The sequence below is a fragment of the Panthera pardus genome, unplaced genomic scaffold, assembly GCF_024362965.1.
Source record: "Panthera pardus isolate Hobbes unplaced genomic scaffold, ASM2436296v1 HiC_scaffold_19, whole genome shotgun sequence".
Lineage (NCBI taxonomy): Eukaryota > Metazoa > Chordata > Mammalia > Carnivora > Felidae > Panthera > Panthera pardus.
In genome coordinates this window covers 11,535,321-11,549,272 of record NW_026526754.1, presented here as the reverse complement: position 1 = coordinate 11,549,272, position 13,952 = coordinate 11,535,321, and the positions used below count along the sequence as shown (strand labels likewise).

Here is a 13,952-nt window from a genome sequence, read left to right as displayed (position 1 = left end):
AAAGAAAAAAACCTCTTTATTTTGCAATAGTTTTAGATGTACAGAAAAATTGCAAAAGTTGTATATAGAATTCCCATATGCTCTTTACCCGTCTTCTCCTAACACTAACATTTTACATAACTATAGTACATTTGTCCAGCTAAAAAATTAACATTGGTATATTACTATTAAACTACATACTTTATTCGGATTTTATCTGTTTTCCCACTAATTTTTTTTTCTGTTCGAGGATCCAATCCCAGATTCCACAAGGCATTTAGCAGTTCCACATAAAAAATTGTTTTTCATTCCCAATGACTCAATGTCAGTCATATTTCTGTGCCATAATTTCCATCAAGGATGTATTAACCTGTATTCAACTGGTTACTTTTATTTTCAGAAATCAAATTTCTTGCCCAGTTTTATGCTAAGAATAGTGTCCTATGTCCACTTCAAAGATGAGTTTGATAATCTAAGCTCTACTGAAAATCAGGGTGTTCTTCCCAGGCCACCACCGGGGCCAAAGGGGCCTGGGAAATTGCAAAGAAAGACCTTTCTTTTTCTAATTTGATCATTCTTTTATTATGATATCTCTGTTGTTCTTTTCTCCTTTCACGTTAATTGAAAGGTTCCTGGGCAGGTTCAGGACTACAGTGAGGCAAGTGCAGATTTTAAGAAGGCATTCAGTCTCCAGGTTGGCACCTGAGGGTGAGTGCCCTATAACATTTGTACCCTCGGTACCTCATTTGCTTTAGCTATCTCTGTTCCTGGGTTTTGGAGCATGACATATTCTTGATTTATTAGGTTACCCACCCCCTGCCTGCCATCCCTGTAGTTACATGTTAATATCTGATGTAGTATTTTAATTTTGTCTCCTAATTCTAGTTTTTAATTATGACCTCTGGTTTATTTCTCCAGATCTTTGTTAGATAGTAGTCAAAAATTTCAGAAAGTCTTGGGTTTTCCCCTCTGTTCCCATATTACATTTCCTTGTAGAAGGCAGATCTTGCAGGGATTTTCTGAGTGGATGAGTATAAGTCTACATCTAATTGTGTATTTGTATGCGCAGTCTCCAATTTAAATTCTGCACTAAGTGCTAGGAAAAAAAAGAGAGCCTGTTTTAAAGCTTATTTCAAGCTGTTAGACCTTCTTCTGGGCAATTAGAATAATAAAATGCGATTTAATACCTTTCTCCTTCCAAGTTGCTAGGTACATTTATAAGCCACATGGCTATCCCTGACTGGGGGAATAAATAAACTTGTGACAGCAATGGTGAGAATATCAAAAAATGTTAATATTTAGAAAGAAGTAAATTATGATAATATTCTTCCTGAGATCCATTTAGGAAAACCAATGGATTTTTCTATGTTTGTGACCTCCTGGAGAAAGGACAGTAACGCTCAGTAGGATAAGGTGGAATTGCTTTGTTGGTAACATTTTTAGGACTTTGTAGAGGAAAAATCTGTGGTTTTGACAGAGAGGTAGTAAGTCCTGAAAGAAGTCTAATAGACACAATTAAGGGAGACCAGACCACAACTATTGAAGAAGACAGTGGAGTCTTACACAGTCTTACACAGAAAAGGCTAACTAGGGGGTCTAGCAGCAGATCTATGCAACCAGTAGCTGCTTCATGTTTGCCAAGGACTCAAGTCCCTGAAAAGATATGAAGACTGCAAATAAGGCATCTTATAAACCCAAAGTTTTCAGAGAGCTATGGGAAAATATCTTCCAGCTGGCTTCCCAGCTTCTGGGGATAAATTTAGAGATGGGTTTACAGAGCCTAGAACTAGAGTTTCCAAAAAGAGAAAACCTTAGGCTTAATTGTTGCCTCAGCTGGTGAACTGCCTAGCCTACAGGTAAGTATTAGTTCAAAAAAGATAATCACGCCAGGGGAAGATGATCATGCCATTGTTCATACATGTGCAGGACAAGTGTTACTGAGTGTCTTGGCTTGCACACCTCCAGAAGCAAGCTCTGTGGCATGGGACTGAGTGTTAAATAGTAGTTTATGTGGGAAGTGATCTTGGGGAATTCAGGTAGGTGGGTGGAGAAATGAGACAAGGAAGGGGTGTTATCAAGCTAGTTACCATTGTGGGTAGCTGGTGCAGGATCCCATTGAGGAACTCCAGGACAGAGCAAAGAGCATGCCTGGAGTATTCTATGACTGAGGGCCAAGAGACATAGATTATTTATCCATTTCCCCAGCAGTCATTGGTTGAGGGCTGCTTTTGGGGGCATTAGCCATTCCACATTTGAGCTTCTCTGGTGATTGGGTTCCTGCATCTAGAAGAAAAGCTTGTAGGCAGAGAGCTGCAGATGTGGCAATAAAGATCACCTGCTGTGCTGATGATCATTGACACCTCTAAGCGAGTGGTACAGTTGTTATTTTCATGGTTGACTTAGAAGTTTGTCTAACATCCATTAGGAGATGCTACTCTCCTTATATAATTAGGATTTGGTCTTTTCAGGTCTTTTTTGGCCTCAGATGCTGTAAATCCAGGTGTAAAAGGCCAGATAAGGAAAAGACAGGGCCTCAAATGTAGATGACCTTGGAGATAGCTAAATGAAAAAGTTCTGATGGCAGGGATGGGGTGTTAGTGTGTGTGTGTGTGTGTGTGTGTGTGTGAGAGAGAGAGAGAGAGAGAGAGAGAGAGAGAGAGAGAGCAAGACAGTGAGAGAGTGCATGTATTTAATTCTGCTCAATAAATGCTCTTGAATGACTAGTGGAAGAATTTTCCATTATTGTTCCTGCCTAAGGAAGCAGAGGTGGAAGTTGAGGGAGCAGAGGTGGGTAGTAGCTGCTGAATCCCTTACGCGGTTGCTACTCATCATTGCCTCCTCCACACAGAGTTGGTTCTCCTGCAAGGTCTTCCCCTGTCTCTTGCAGACATCATGCAGATTTTTGATGTCAACTTGCAGGCTCAAGAGCTTGCTGTTCAGGCCGCTCACTTCTCGGTCTCTCTCCCCCACCTAGGCAGTCAGAAAAAACACGAGCATTAATTATAAACTATCAAGAAAATGCTTACTTTCGTTCACTTAACTGGTTGACAGAGACTTTAAATTTGCTGGAAATTTGTCCATCAACTCTTAGCTGTTATTACTCATCCAGTGTAACATTTACACAGTATCCATTTGCGAGGTGTCTGAGTGCTCTGCATTATTCAGACAATTACTTATTTACATTAATTAATCTTCACCCACTGCTGTGGGTACATCACAGACACTTCCTCTGTTTTTCAAGAGGAAGTCAGTGCCTAGAATAATTCCAGGCACCTCGCAGACGGTCTATAAATATTAATGGTTCTGCCACTGATGAAATGAACATAGTGAGATGTCAAATGAACTTGTCAGGACTATAGTGAATCAGTGATGGAGTTGATGTGGATTCTGAAGTGTTTTAACTTTCTCTTCTACCTACTAATCCAACAGACGTCCTTCACCTGTAAACTGAGTGCTTTTCTGTGGAGACGTACACCAATGAGAATAAAAGTAAAATCCCTGGGCTGGTTGCATAAAATAATCTGTCTTTGATTACGAGTGAAAAAGATTAGCTAATTACAGCTAGGTCAGAATGGAAATTAATGATAGAGATCAAAGTAAAGTGTGCAGAGCCTAGTAACTTGGGTGGAGTTGGGGGTGTAGAGCTGTGGTAAGAAAGTGCTCCATCACACTAGGATGCCACCGTCCACTCTCACTGTTGTGGGTGGCAACGGTATAGAAAGAAATTAGGAAGAAGCCCTTTGTGAACCTATCCAGCGCTTTAGTCCTGTCACCGTGCAGACTTTTCATAACACTCGAGAGGATAGGCACTACCACTTCTGAGTTTTAGGTGTTGGAACTGAGTCCGGTACTTTTATGGTACATGATTATCCAAAGCAGGCTCTTAGGCAAGGATTCCCAGCATCTATTAAAGAAACACTCCCAAGTGAAATCAACCAGGAAGTGAAGGAAGCAAGACAGGAAAAGAGGAAGAAACCAAGGAAGGGCACTATTTCAGACAAAGTTCTCAAGGCAGTAGCTTTTGCCTGATCCCACAGGGAACTCTGGAGCGTAAGTTACACCTCGGGAGTTTGTCCTGATTAGTTGCAAAAGCTGGGCTGTTAGACTCATTATCAGCCAGTCAATGGCTAAGGGCTGCCCCATGGGATATAATCTCCCAAGGGCTTCCAGCTCTCTGCTCTTATGAGCAAAGTGACCCCAATAGCCCAAGGGCAATTCTTCTAAGAGCGTTTCAGGTACAAAAGCATACAGAAGCCATGGGTGCACAAAAATGGTAAAGTGATCCAAACGACAGTGCCCAGGGTCTCATAGCTGGTTGGCAGCAGAATGAGGAGAGGTCTGCTCTCCTGACCCTGTAGCCAGTGATCTGCCCCCATACCCCACTGATTGCTCTGGCTTCTTAAATACATGAGCTACATAACACTCATCCCCAGGGGAGCTGGAGACCTGATATGGACATCATAAATCAAGCCTTACTGGACAGGTCAGTTTAAGAGACCTCTGCACAAGGCCGAGGGGGGCCAGAGGATAACCACGAGAATCGGACACCGCAATGTCAGAGTATTCGGAATTCAGAAGGTTTCCCAGAAGTGCTGCTGTCTCAGCTGATTTATTTCTTCATTTCCATTTAGTACCTGGATTTTTTTTTTTTTTTACCACTTTACAGTTTAATTAGGTTAACGGCATGGCTCTGTCATTAAAAGGATTTCATTATCTCAAAACTCTCTCTCTTCCTCTCTTGCTCCTGTCCCTCGTTCCTCACTTTCAGAAAAATAACAGTGGATGTCAACTGCCCCAAGCATGTAATTACCATTACAACAATTTACCAGGGACTCTCTTAAGAGAATGTGTGCAGAGCAGTTAAAAAAAAAAATGGTGTATGGACACTGTTTTCTAACTAGAAAAAATCCTTGACTCGACCTGGAGCAGAAGTTTGATTCCAGTTCTTTAAATTCCTTTTCTCATTGCTGCCACACTGGGAATAGGGAATAGAGGCTCTCTGGGGATTGAGACCCTAGGGATCTTCTCCCCCTGTTGCCACAGGACTCTTTCTTTGGCATCTATGAGCAGATTAGGCGACAATACAATGCCTGCTTTATAGAAGTGTCACGTGCCCCATACTCTTGCTTTAATGCTGAATATACGCATCTTAAGGTGAGGACCATGTCACCGGATTGTTCCATATGGAGCCTGGCACACTGTGGACTCATTAACAAAGTAGCAGTGATATACAACTTGAGCTTCTCCAACTTAAAAGCTAAATGCCTTCTCTTTGTCAGGCCAATAAAAAACCCCTCTTCCTCTACTTTTAGATGTCTTCTGAGCAGAAGACCTGCTTGCCACCATTCTAATGCACCAACAGGACTTCAGAAATGGATCTTTAATGTAGATGATCTCATCTAATTTGGACATTAGCTTTGACTCAGAGTGTCTGAGGCAATTTCTTCATTCAGAAAACAAGAGGTTTGGAATAAATAATTCTTAGAGGATTCTGCAAACCAACTGAATAACAAATGTGTTTTGTTGGATGTCAAATGAAATTTGCTTTTGAAATCAAAACTAGGGGTGTCTGTGTGGCTCATTTGGTTGAGTGTCCCACTCTTAGTTTCAGCTCAAGTCATGATCCTAGGGTCATGGGATTGAGCCCCAAGTCGGGCTCTGTACTGAGCATGGAGCCTACTTAATTCTCTCTCTCCTTCTCTCTCTCTCTCTCTCTCTCTCAAGTCAGGCTCTGTACTGAGCGTGGAGCCTGTTTAATTCTTTCTCTTTCTCTCTCTCCCTCCCTCTGCCCTTCTCCCCCACTCACTCTCTCTAAAAAAAAAAAAAAACCCAAAAAACCAAACAAAGAAACCCCTAACCATTCACTCTGAAAGTCAAAATCATACAGGGGTTTTTATTCATCAGAACAGGCGTGGAAATGCTAGGAGAGCAAAGAGCTGACTCCCATGAACAACAAAAGATTTTTACTGTAGGCAGTTATAAGAAGAGGAAGTGCTCACCTCAGAACTCCAGAAATGCAAGTGTTTCTGAGGTTCCAGGAAACTTAATTTCTTGCTAATATCTTGCACAGAGGTCACTGTACACTATTTCTAATCCTATCTACTTTATGAAGGCTAAATTCCAGGCAGATGCCTTTTGAGTATCAATATGTGGCAGGAATTGATTTAATCTGACATTTCATCAATCAAAGCTCTGTAACCAGTACTGGGGCATGAGAGGAACTGAGAGTCATAATGCTGACCTGCAGGCACCATCTGATCCTGCCCTAGATCTGAAGTCATTAACGATGGCTGAAATCACAAGCCTCTGCTGCTGGGTGAGTTTTCACTCATAAGCCATGCATTTATACACCCTGGTTTTACTTATACGAGGTTGGAACCTGGTCACCATTTGAAGGCATAGGACATCAGCAGCAGCTACCAACCACAGGCAAAATGGTGAGGGCTGGTACTGCAGTTGCAATCCTGATAGTTATTGGAAAACAGATTATTTACTGAAGCAAATCTTCTGTATTGATTAAATGGGTCTTTTTCAAAGAGCACGTCTTCTCGAACATACATTTCAAAAGCTTGGGAGAAATTTTGCTCTAGACTTCAAAGTAGTGACAAATGGTTTCATGCTTCTTTTTGGGGGAAGCTGATGTGAAACTGAAGCCTGTGATTCAGAAGTAGTCTCAGAAGTCAAGAGCATTACAAAGATTTAAGATGGCAGCATTCTATGAAGGATTTGGCACTCAAACAAGACACCTCGGGTGGTGGATTCCAGAGTAATTTTGGAGTCAACCAACGATACCATAAAGGTCATCATCTTTGGGAAATTATGTTTTTTACCTGAGGATAAAGACAAATATTTAACAAACAATGGAAACCATGACTACCATTCAATATGTATAAATTTCTAGTGAGAATTATGTTTTAAAATTATCATTGCTTCAGGAATGAAGCATTTTACTATGTAATAGTAGAGTTTACAGTCATATACAGTAATTTCAAGCACTGTTATCAATCTTACTAACTGTATTCCTGAGTTTACATTTCCCTCAATAGAAACATTGCAGATTTTGATTACTTATAATGGGAATTAATGGGCACTTATACAAAGTTTTGCCTGTGAGCAAAAATTTTGGAACCAATTTTATTCATCTAGTGAAGAATGAGTATGATTTTATTGTGTTCTAAGTTCTTTAAAAATTGGCACACTACATAAACATATGGTTTAGGATACACATGGCATATGACAGAGGTCAGCCACCTATGGAATATGGGCTGATTTTTATGGCACTTGGGCCATTGCTACATACTTTTCTCCATCATACCCTTGGACAAATTATTTCACTAGAGAGTAAGCTCCACAAGAACAAGGATATTTCTCTATTTTGTTCACTGCTTTATGCTCACCCCCTAGAACTATGCCTGGCACATCTAAGGTGGGCCAAGGATATAAGTTGAATGAAGAAATGCCCTTCTAGAAAATCCATGCCAGATCCTTGTTCCCTGAATAACATGCAGCAAATTCTGTACAGCTTCCTGCAGTAATGCAGCAGGAAAGTGTTCATTAGAAGAAGGTCTGTTAAAAGCATAAGTCATGTGGGACAATCCTATGCTAACCTAAACATCCGCCTTAAAAGCTTTCTGGAACAAGTGAGGGAATAGGTAAACACAGTTTGGCCAAAATATTAGACTAATTAGAAGACTCCATTTCCATACCATTCCAGATAAAGAACAATGTTGGCAACAATAGTTAAGATCTATTAAACACTTCTTATGTCCTGAGCACTGGTGTTTTACACACAGTATCTTACTCAATCCTCACAGCAAGCCTTTGAAAAGGGTGCTAATTATTCATATTTTCTAAGTAAGGGGAAGGAAGCTCAGAGAGGGTAAGTAACATGCCCAATATTATAGTGCTAGTAGATGTGGACCACGACCCACTTTGTTCAAGTCTGGGCTCTTAAATGCTATGGTCTGCTGCCTACATCTCTGTGATATTTTGGGATGCTTATTACTGGAGTTTGGGGTCATGAAACTTGAATTTAATTGTAACAAAGGTTCGACTCCATGTGTGTAGAAGAGTTAGGAGCCTTACCTCATCTTTCATTTCCTTGGCACCTCTCAATTCTTCTTTAAGCTTTAGCATTTTCTGAGCTTTGTTATAAACCTGCAAAAGTCCAAGATTTAAGATGGCAAAAATCGAAATAAGCCTGGCCCTTTAAAGGTTTTCCCATCTGGATGTGTGCTCTCAGCAGGGAGCCTGGAAAAATTTCCTGAACTGTTAGCAATACCTACTTGTCTGCCCATCTGTGTTTTCAAAAGTGTGTTAAAACCTTTACCAGAAAGACAGGACCAAGGATTTACAGGTTTCCCCCAAAACCAACACTTGGTGGGCCAAAGAGTTTCTGAATTCATAGTTTCTTGGAAAGCAAAAGTATTGAGATCTTACTTTCTAGATTTCTCACTATTCAATGGCTCAAATATAGTTAACATTATGCACTAATTATGAACCAGACAGAATGTGCACAACCCAACTTCATTCTCAGGATAACCCCACTATCCTTGTTTTACAGAGGAGGAAACTGAAGTCCAGAGAGGCTAAGTGACTTACCCGAGGTCACACAGGCTGTTTTACTACTCCATGAGGAGCTGTCATTAACTTATAACTATTAATTTGGAGATATCTGATGATGTGGTTTTTTCAAAGCATCAAGTTACTGTATGTTGGTGCTTATAAAGTTATGTAGAAACTATGATCATAGAGTGCTGAGAATTATCTATATAAAAAGCCTCAAAGAAAACCAAAGATTTTTGCACTGTGTGTGCATAACTACAGGATAATGTGTTTGAGGTCATAACGAACTGACTTATTAAAATAATCCAATTTATCATGTTTTTCATTCTAAGACTAAAGGAGATTTCCGCCAGGCACTTACCTGCAGAATAGTTCCAAGAATGAGAAGCTATCAAAATACTCATTCTTTGTAATGAACCACATCCCCTACCCCTAATATAAGCCAAGAGGAAGAAAGAATGCTGGTGAGACATGGAATTTGGAATGTTTTATGGGGTTGTATTCTGATATGCTGCATTGTTTACCCTCTTTAGTCTTCGTGCACAGAAGTGCATCATGGGAGTGGGGGTGTAGCTCAGGCTTCCCCAGTAGGGAGAGGCCAGGTGATGCTGCAGTGACAGACAGCCCCCAAATTTCAGTGACTTAAAACCATGAAAGTTTACTTCTCACTGTGCTACATGCCCTTTATGAGTCAGCTGGGGCTGTTCCTCATTGTCCTCAGCTGGTAGAACCTCTGTCATCTAGTATGTTGCCTGTTGCCATGGCAGCAGAGGGGTAACATACCGGGTCTTAGAGTGGAAGTGACACACTTCACTTCGGCTCACATTTCATTGGCCAAAACAAGTCACATGGTCATGCCTAACTTCTTCCTTTATCCCCTAAAGGAAGTATTGGTGACCATCACAAATGATGTCCACACTAGGCATCTTAGCCAGATGGACTGCTGTAACAAAGTATCACAAACAGGGTAGCTTATAAACAACAGAAATTTCTCACAGTTCTGAAGGCTGAGAGATCCTTGACTAAGTCCCCAGCAAGTTAGGTGTTTGGTGATGACCTTCTTCAGAAACAGCTGTGTGTGTGTGTGTGTGTGTGTGTGTGTGTGTGTGTTTCCTGTAACTTTACATGGCTAAAAGGGCAAGGGACCTATGTGGAGTCTGTTTTAGAAGGGAACTAATCCATCTCATGACCTAATCACATCCCAAAGTCCCCACTTCCTAATACCATCATTTTGGGAATTAGAATTTCAACACATGAGTTGGGGGGGGGACATAAACATATAAACTAGAAGATTAAAAGTAATGTGGCATAAAAACACTAAACAAGGCTCTGGGCCACCAAGCTTCTAAACCTAGTTTAGCACCCATGTCAAGGAATGGCCTTTGGAATGAAAGGCACTCATCTATCTGAGGCTTTGTTTCTGGCTCTATAAACTGAGGTTGGGGGTTGAATTAAATGACCATTGTCTCTAAGGTTTACTGATTCAATGTTCTACCATGATGCACATGTTTCTTTCGTATAACCAGCCTAAGCATCACACGAAAGTTGGAATGGAACAAATATATCCTGGAGAATAGTATTCCTCTACAGGCAGGGGTGTCTGGGTGGTTCAGTTGGTTAAGTGTCCAACTCTTCATTTCAGCTCAGGTCATGATCTCACAGTTCACAGGATCAAGCCCTGCATCGGGCTCTGCGCTGCCAGCACGGAGCATGCTTGGGATTCTCTCTCTCCCTCTCTCTGCCCCTCCCCTGCTCTCTCTCTCTCTCAAAATAAATACATAAATATTAAAAAGAATATTCCTCTACAGGCAGACCTGCAGGATGGTCTGGAGATGACTCTTAAATCAAATGAAATCTTATCCCAAGGACAGAAACGGCTGTCTAGATTGTGATGGTTTTGTCAACTATGGAGTTACACAACTAGCTGCAAGGGCCAAGAATGTTTGGAAGAAGTGTAAGGCATAGGGCCTCATATTTACATGAAAAGATATTGGACTTCACTAAGTAAAGTAAGTTAGAAGAAAAGAAAGAGAGAACTAAGTTGTGTGTCTCCATGAAGGAGACATGGGAATCCTGTGAGTCATTAACAACAGCAGTGGGCAATTTGGAATTGCTTATGGTGAAAAAAATGGAAGGCTTATATGATAAATTTTCAGTGCATTTGACAGTAATGTTTGCCAGATGGGTAAGGAAGAGTGCTTTGAAGGAGCCTCAAATGCTTTATAAAATGATCGTGTGGAAACTTCACAGTGCTCTCTGAGGAGTGTGGCTGGACCAGTATTTTGTAGAGGACAGAACTCATAATGGAGGGAGGGCTCTCTACCTGATCTGTGGGTACAGATCTCTGGGCCAAGGACTTGAATGTCTTCTCTCTTTTCAAAGCCTCATTCTATGTCTTCTGTATCTCTTTTGAAATCGCCACTTCTTCATGCCTCATCTCTTCCACTGGCACATCCAATTCTGCTGCATCTGCCCAGGAATTGCTTTCTTGTATTCAAAAGTCTTGCCCTCTTCCCCCCTGCCCCAGCAGGCCTTCTCTTCATGACGGCTATGACCAGAAAAACAAACAAACAAATAAACAATTTTAGTGAAACCAGAAACTCAGTCAGAGTATCCAGTGATGTTTTGTGCTTCCTGGTTGGCCTCAGCTCACACTCAGAGCACCTTCCAGATTCTCAAGAAACACCTAGCACTGTACCTCACATGAGTCACTAGTTTAGCACGTATGAACTCAGATGTGTAAAGAAAAAGTAACTTTTTTATTACTCAACCTGGTTACTGAGCCTCATTCCAACAAATGGCAGAAACAGCATCTTAGTTATTTCTGAGAAAGTGCCATCATTTTCAGGTTAAAAATAAATCAGTTCACATCTCCCTCTACCTCTTTACCTCCTCTTCAGAGTACACCTAAATTCTGGGGTCCTAGGTTGGAGTCTGGCATCAGAGGTGGCTCTGGTCCATGGTCATGGACATCTCTCCCAGATTGAGTGTGCTAATAGTGTCCTGGATTTATTGAATCCAACAGGCTGGATTTATTGAATCTTCCTCATACTGTGGGCTTTGGGGCTGCTGGCCCTGTTTCATTTTCCAAGGATGTTCCTAATGCATAGAGAAAGACACACACACACACACACACACACACACACACACACACACACACACACACAAACACATACACATGAGATCGGTCTCAGGATTTCTCTTATTAGACCTGTCCTAACATCATTCTACATTTTGTCTGGAAAGGTGTTAAGATGAAGGGGATAGGATCCTAAGGTTTTGCTCACTTTCCTGCCTCCCAATCCTGGTATTGATCAAAAGTCTCTTTGGCCCCTGCTTTGCTAAACCTATCTGGGGTTCTATTGTTTCCCCAGCTCTTTCCCACCTCATCAATCTCACCAGAGTCTAATTCTCTTGCTTATGCTCAAATTCCCCTCTCCTTCCTCTTTCCTAATTCAGAGAGGCTTTGTTTTGTTTTTGGGAGAGGAAGGAAAAAGAGTACAAGTGAATGAGTTCAATGAAATACAGGTTGAGCAAGCAGGATGGGAAACATATGTTAGTATTTCATACACCATCTACCCTCATGAGGTTACACAAATGCCATAACCACAGATTGCTGATGCTGGCTTTCTCCCCAAGGAACTAGTACTCCCTGGGTATAAGGATGGACTACAAGCCTTAGAAAACCAAACTTCTAGTTATAAGGTAAATAAGAATGGGGGATGTAATGTACAACATGATGACTATAGTTAACATTGCTGTATGGTCTATTTGAAAGTTGAGAGTAAATCCTAAGAGTTTTCATTACAAGGAAAAAATCTTTTTTTTTTTTTTTAGATGATCTTAACTAATCATGGTAATCACTTCACAATATATGTAAATCAAGTCATTATGCTTTACACATTAAGCTTATAGAGTGCTGTGTGTCAGGAAGAAATGAGTTTTAAAAATAAAGTTAAAGTTATCCTTGGGGGTTAATCAAAACGAGTATATTTACCTACACTCAGCCATAAGTCTTTCCTTTATTCTTGCTGGGTTTTATATTTTTCTCCAATGTTCCACCTCCTACTAATGTAAAAGGTGTGATGAATCCTAAGGCTCCTAATTATTGAAATAATCAGATGATGTTCAATATTTCATCTATTTTTTAAAAATGTTTTTAAAAATGTTTATTTATTTTTGAGAGAGAGAGAGACAGAGAGACAGAGAGAGAGAGAGAGAGAGAGAGAGAGAGAGAGACCGAGCATGAGCAGGGGAGGGGGAGAGTGAGAGGAGACACAGAATCTGAAGCAGGCTCCAGGCTCTGAGCTGTCAGCACAGAGCCTGAAGCAGGGCTCAAACTCACAAACTGTGACATCATGACCTGAGCCAAAGTCTGATGCTTAACCAACTGAGCCACCCAGGCACCCCAATATTTCCTCTATTTTCAAAAAATATGTGAGCACCATGAATTGGTAGGAATATTCCTTGTACAATCAATATTTCTACCCAGAATGCATGGATGGAGCCATAGCTTGCAGAGACTTGGCATGAACAGAGTTTGCCTCTTTGGATACAAAGAGAAAAATCCCTGACCACGTAAGGGCATATCTGATAGGGGAAGATGGCAGGAGGAGATGATGCTGGAGATGGTTTTGCCAGGGTTTCAGGTTCTGCACCATAACTTAGTGAGTAGGGACCTGACACCAATGTCACCAATTGAGTTATAGTCCAACCCCAGGACCAAGGCTTTCCTGGAGAGGAAACATGGTTAGTTGGGTCTTCCCAGAAGGAGACTTTGTAATGGCAGAAGAAATGAGGGTCCAGGAGGAACAAGAGAAGGTGTTCCAGGATTTATCAGCCTCACTGTCACAGGTGAAATTCTCTCCCCATGGGTCTCTTCTTTGGTACTTAAAAAAAAAAGTTTATTTATTGTGTGTGTGAGAGAGAGAGAGCACACGGAAGCAGTGGAGGGGCAGAGAGAGAGAAAGAGGGAGAAAGAGGAAGACAGATAATCACAAGCAGGCTCTGTACTGTCAGCACAGAGCCCCACAAGGGGCTCAAGCCCATGAACTGTGATATCATGACCCAAGCCAAAATCAAGAGTCAGATGCTTAACCAACTAAACCATCCAGGAGCCCCTGGTTTTTCAATTAAAACATTTATTCTTTTAATTTTAAAGAGAGAGAGTGCAAGAAGGGGAGGGGGCAGAGGGCAAGAGAGAATCTTAAGCTTATGTTCAGTGTGGAGACTCACATGGGGCTTGATCCCACGAACCTTTGATCATGACCTGAGTCAAAATCAAGAGTCAGATGTTCAACCGACTGAGCCATCCAGGTGCCCCTTCTTTGGTACTTTTCACAGAGGCTATCAGTTGCCTATTCCAATATTCATACTTCTTCTTTTCCTCAGTAACAGAACCCTAATTT

General features: G+C 41.2%; 1 protein-coding gene across 7 annotated transcripts in view; it reads right to left on the bottom strand.

Moving 5' to 3' along the window:
• Window positions 1-11,548, bottom strand: part of PMFBP1 (polyamine modulated factor 1 binding protein 1) — a 51,179-nt gene extending 39,631 nt beyond the window's left edge. For 6 of the 7 annotated variants that reach the window (XM_053906610.1, XM_053906611.1, XM_053906609.1 and 3 more), the window contains exons 1-3: window positions 8,906-9,038; window positions 8,065-8,136; window positions 2,794-2,949 (exon numbers count right to left, since the gene is read on the bottom strand). In XM_053906610.1, the coding sequence (XP_053762585.1) occupies window positions 2,794-2,949; window positions 8,065-8,115 (207 nt within the window). In that variant the 5' untranslated portion in view covers window positions 8,116-8,136; window positions 8,906-9,038. Of the gene's footprint in view, window positions 1-2,793; window positions 2,950-8,064; window positions 8,137-8,905; window positions 9,039-10,867; window positions 11,014-11,433 lie in introns of those variants that run through there. The other variant, XM_053906612.1, reaches the window with a different exon arrangement.
• Between the last annotated feature and the right edge of the window lie 2,404 nt (window positions 11,549-13,952).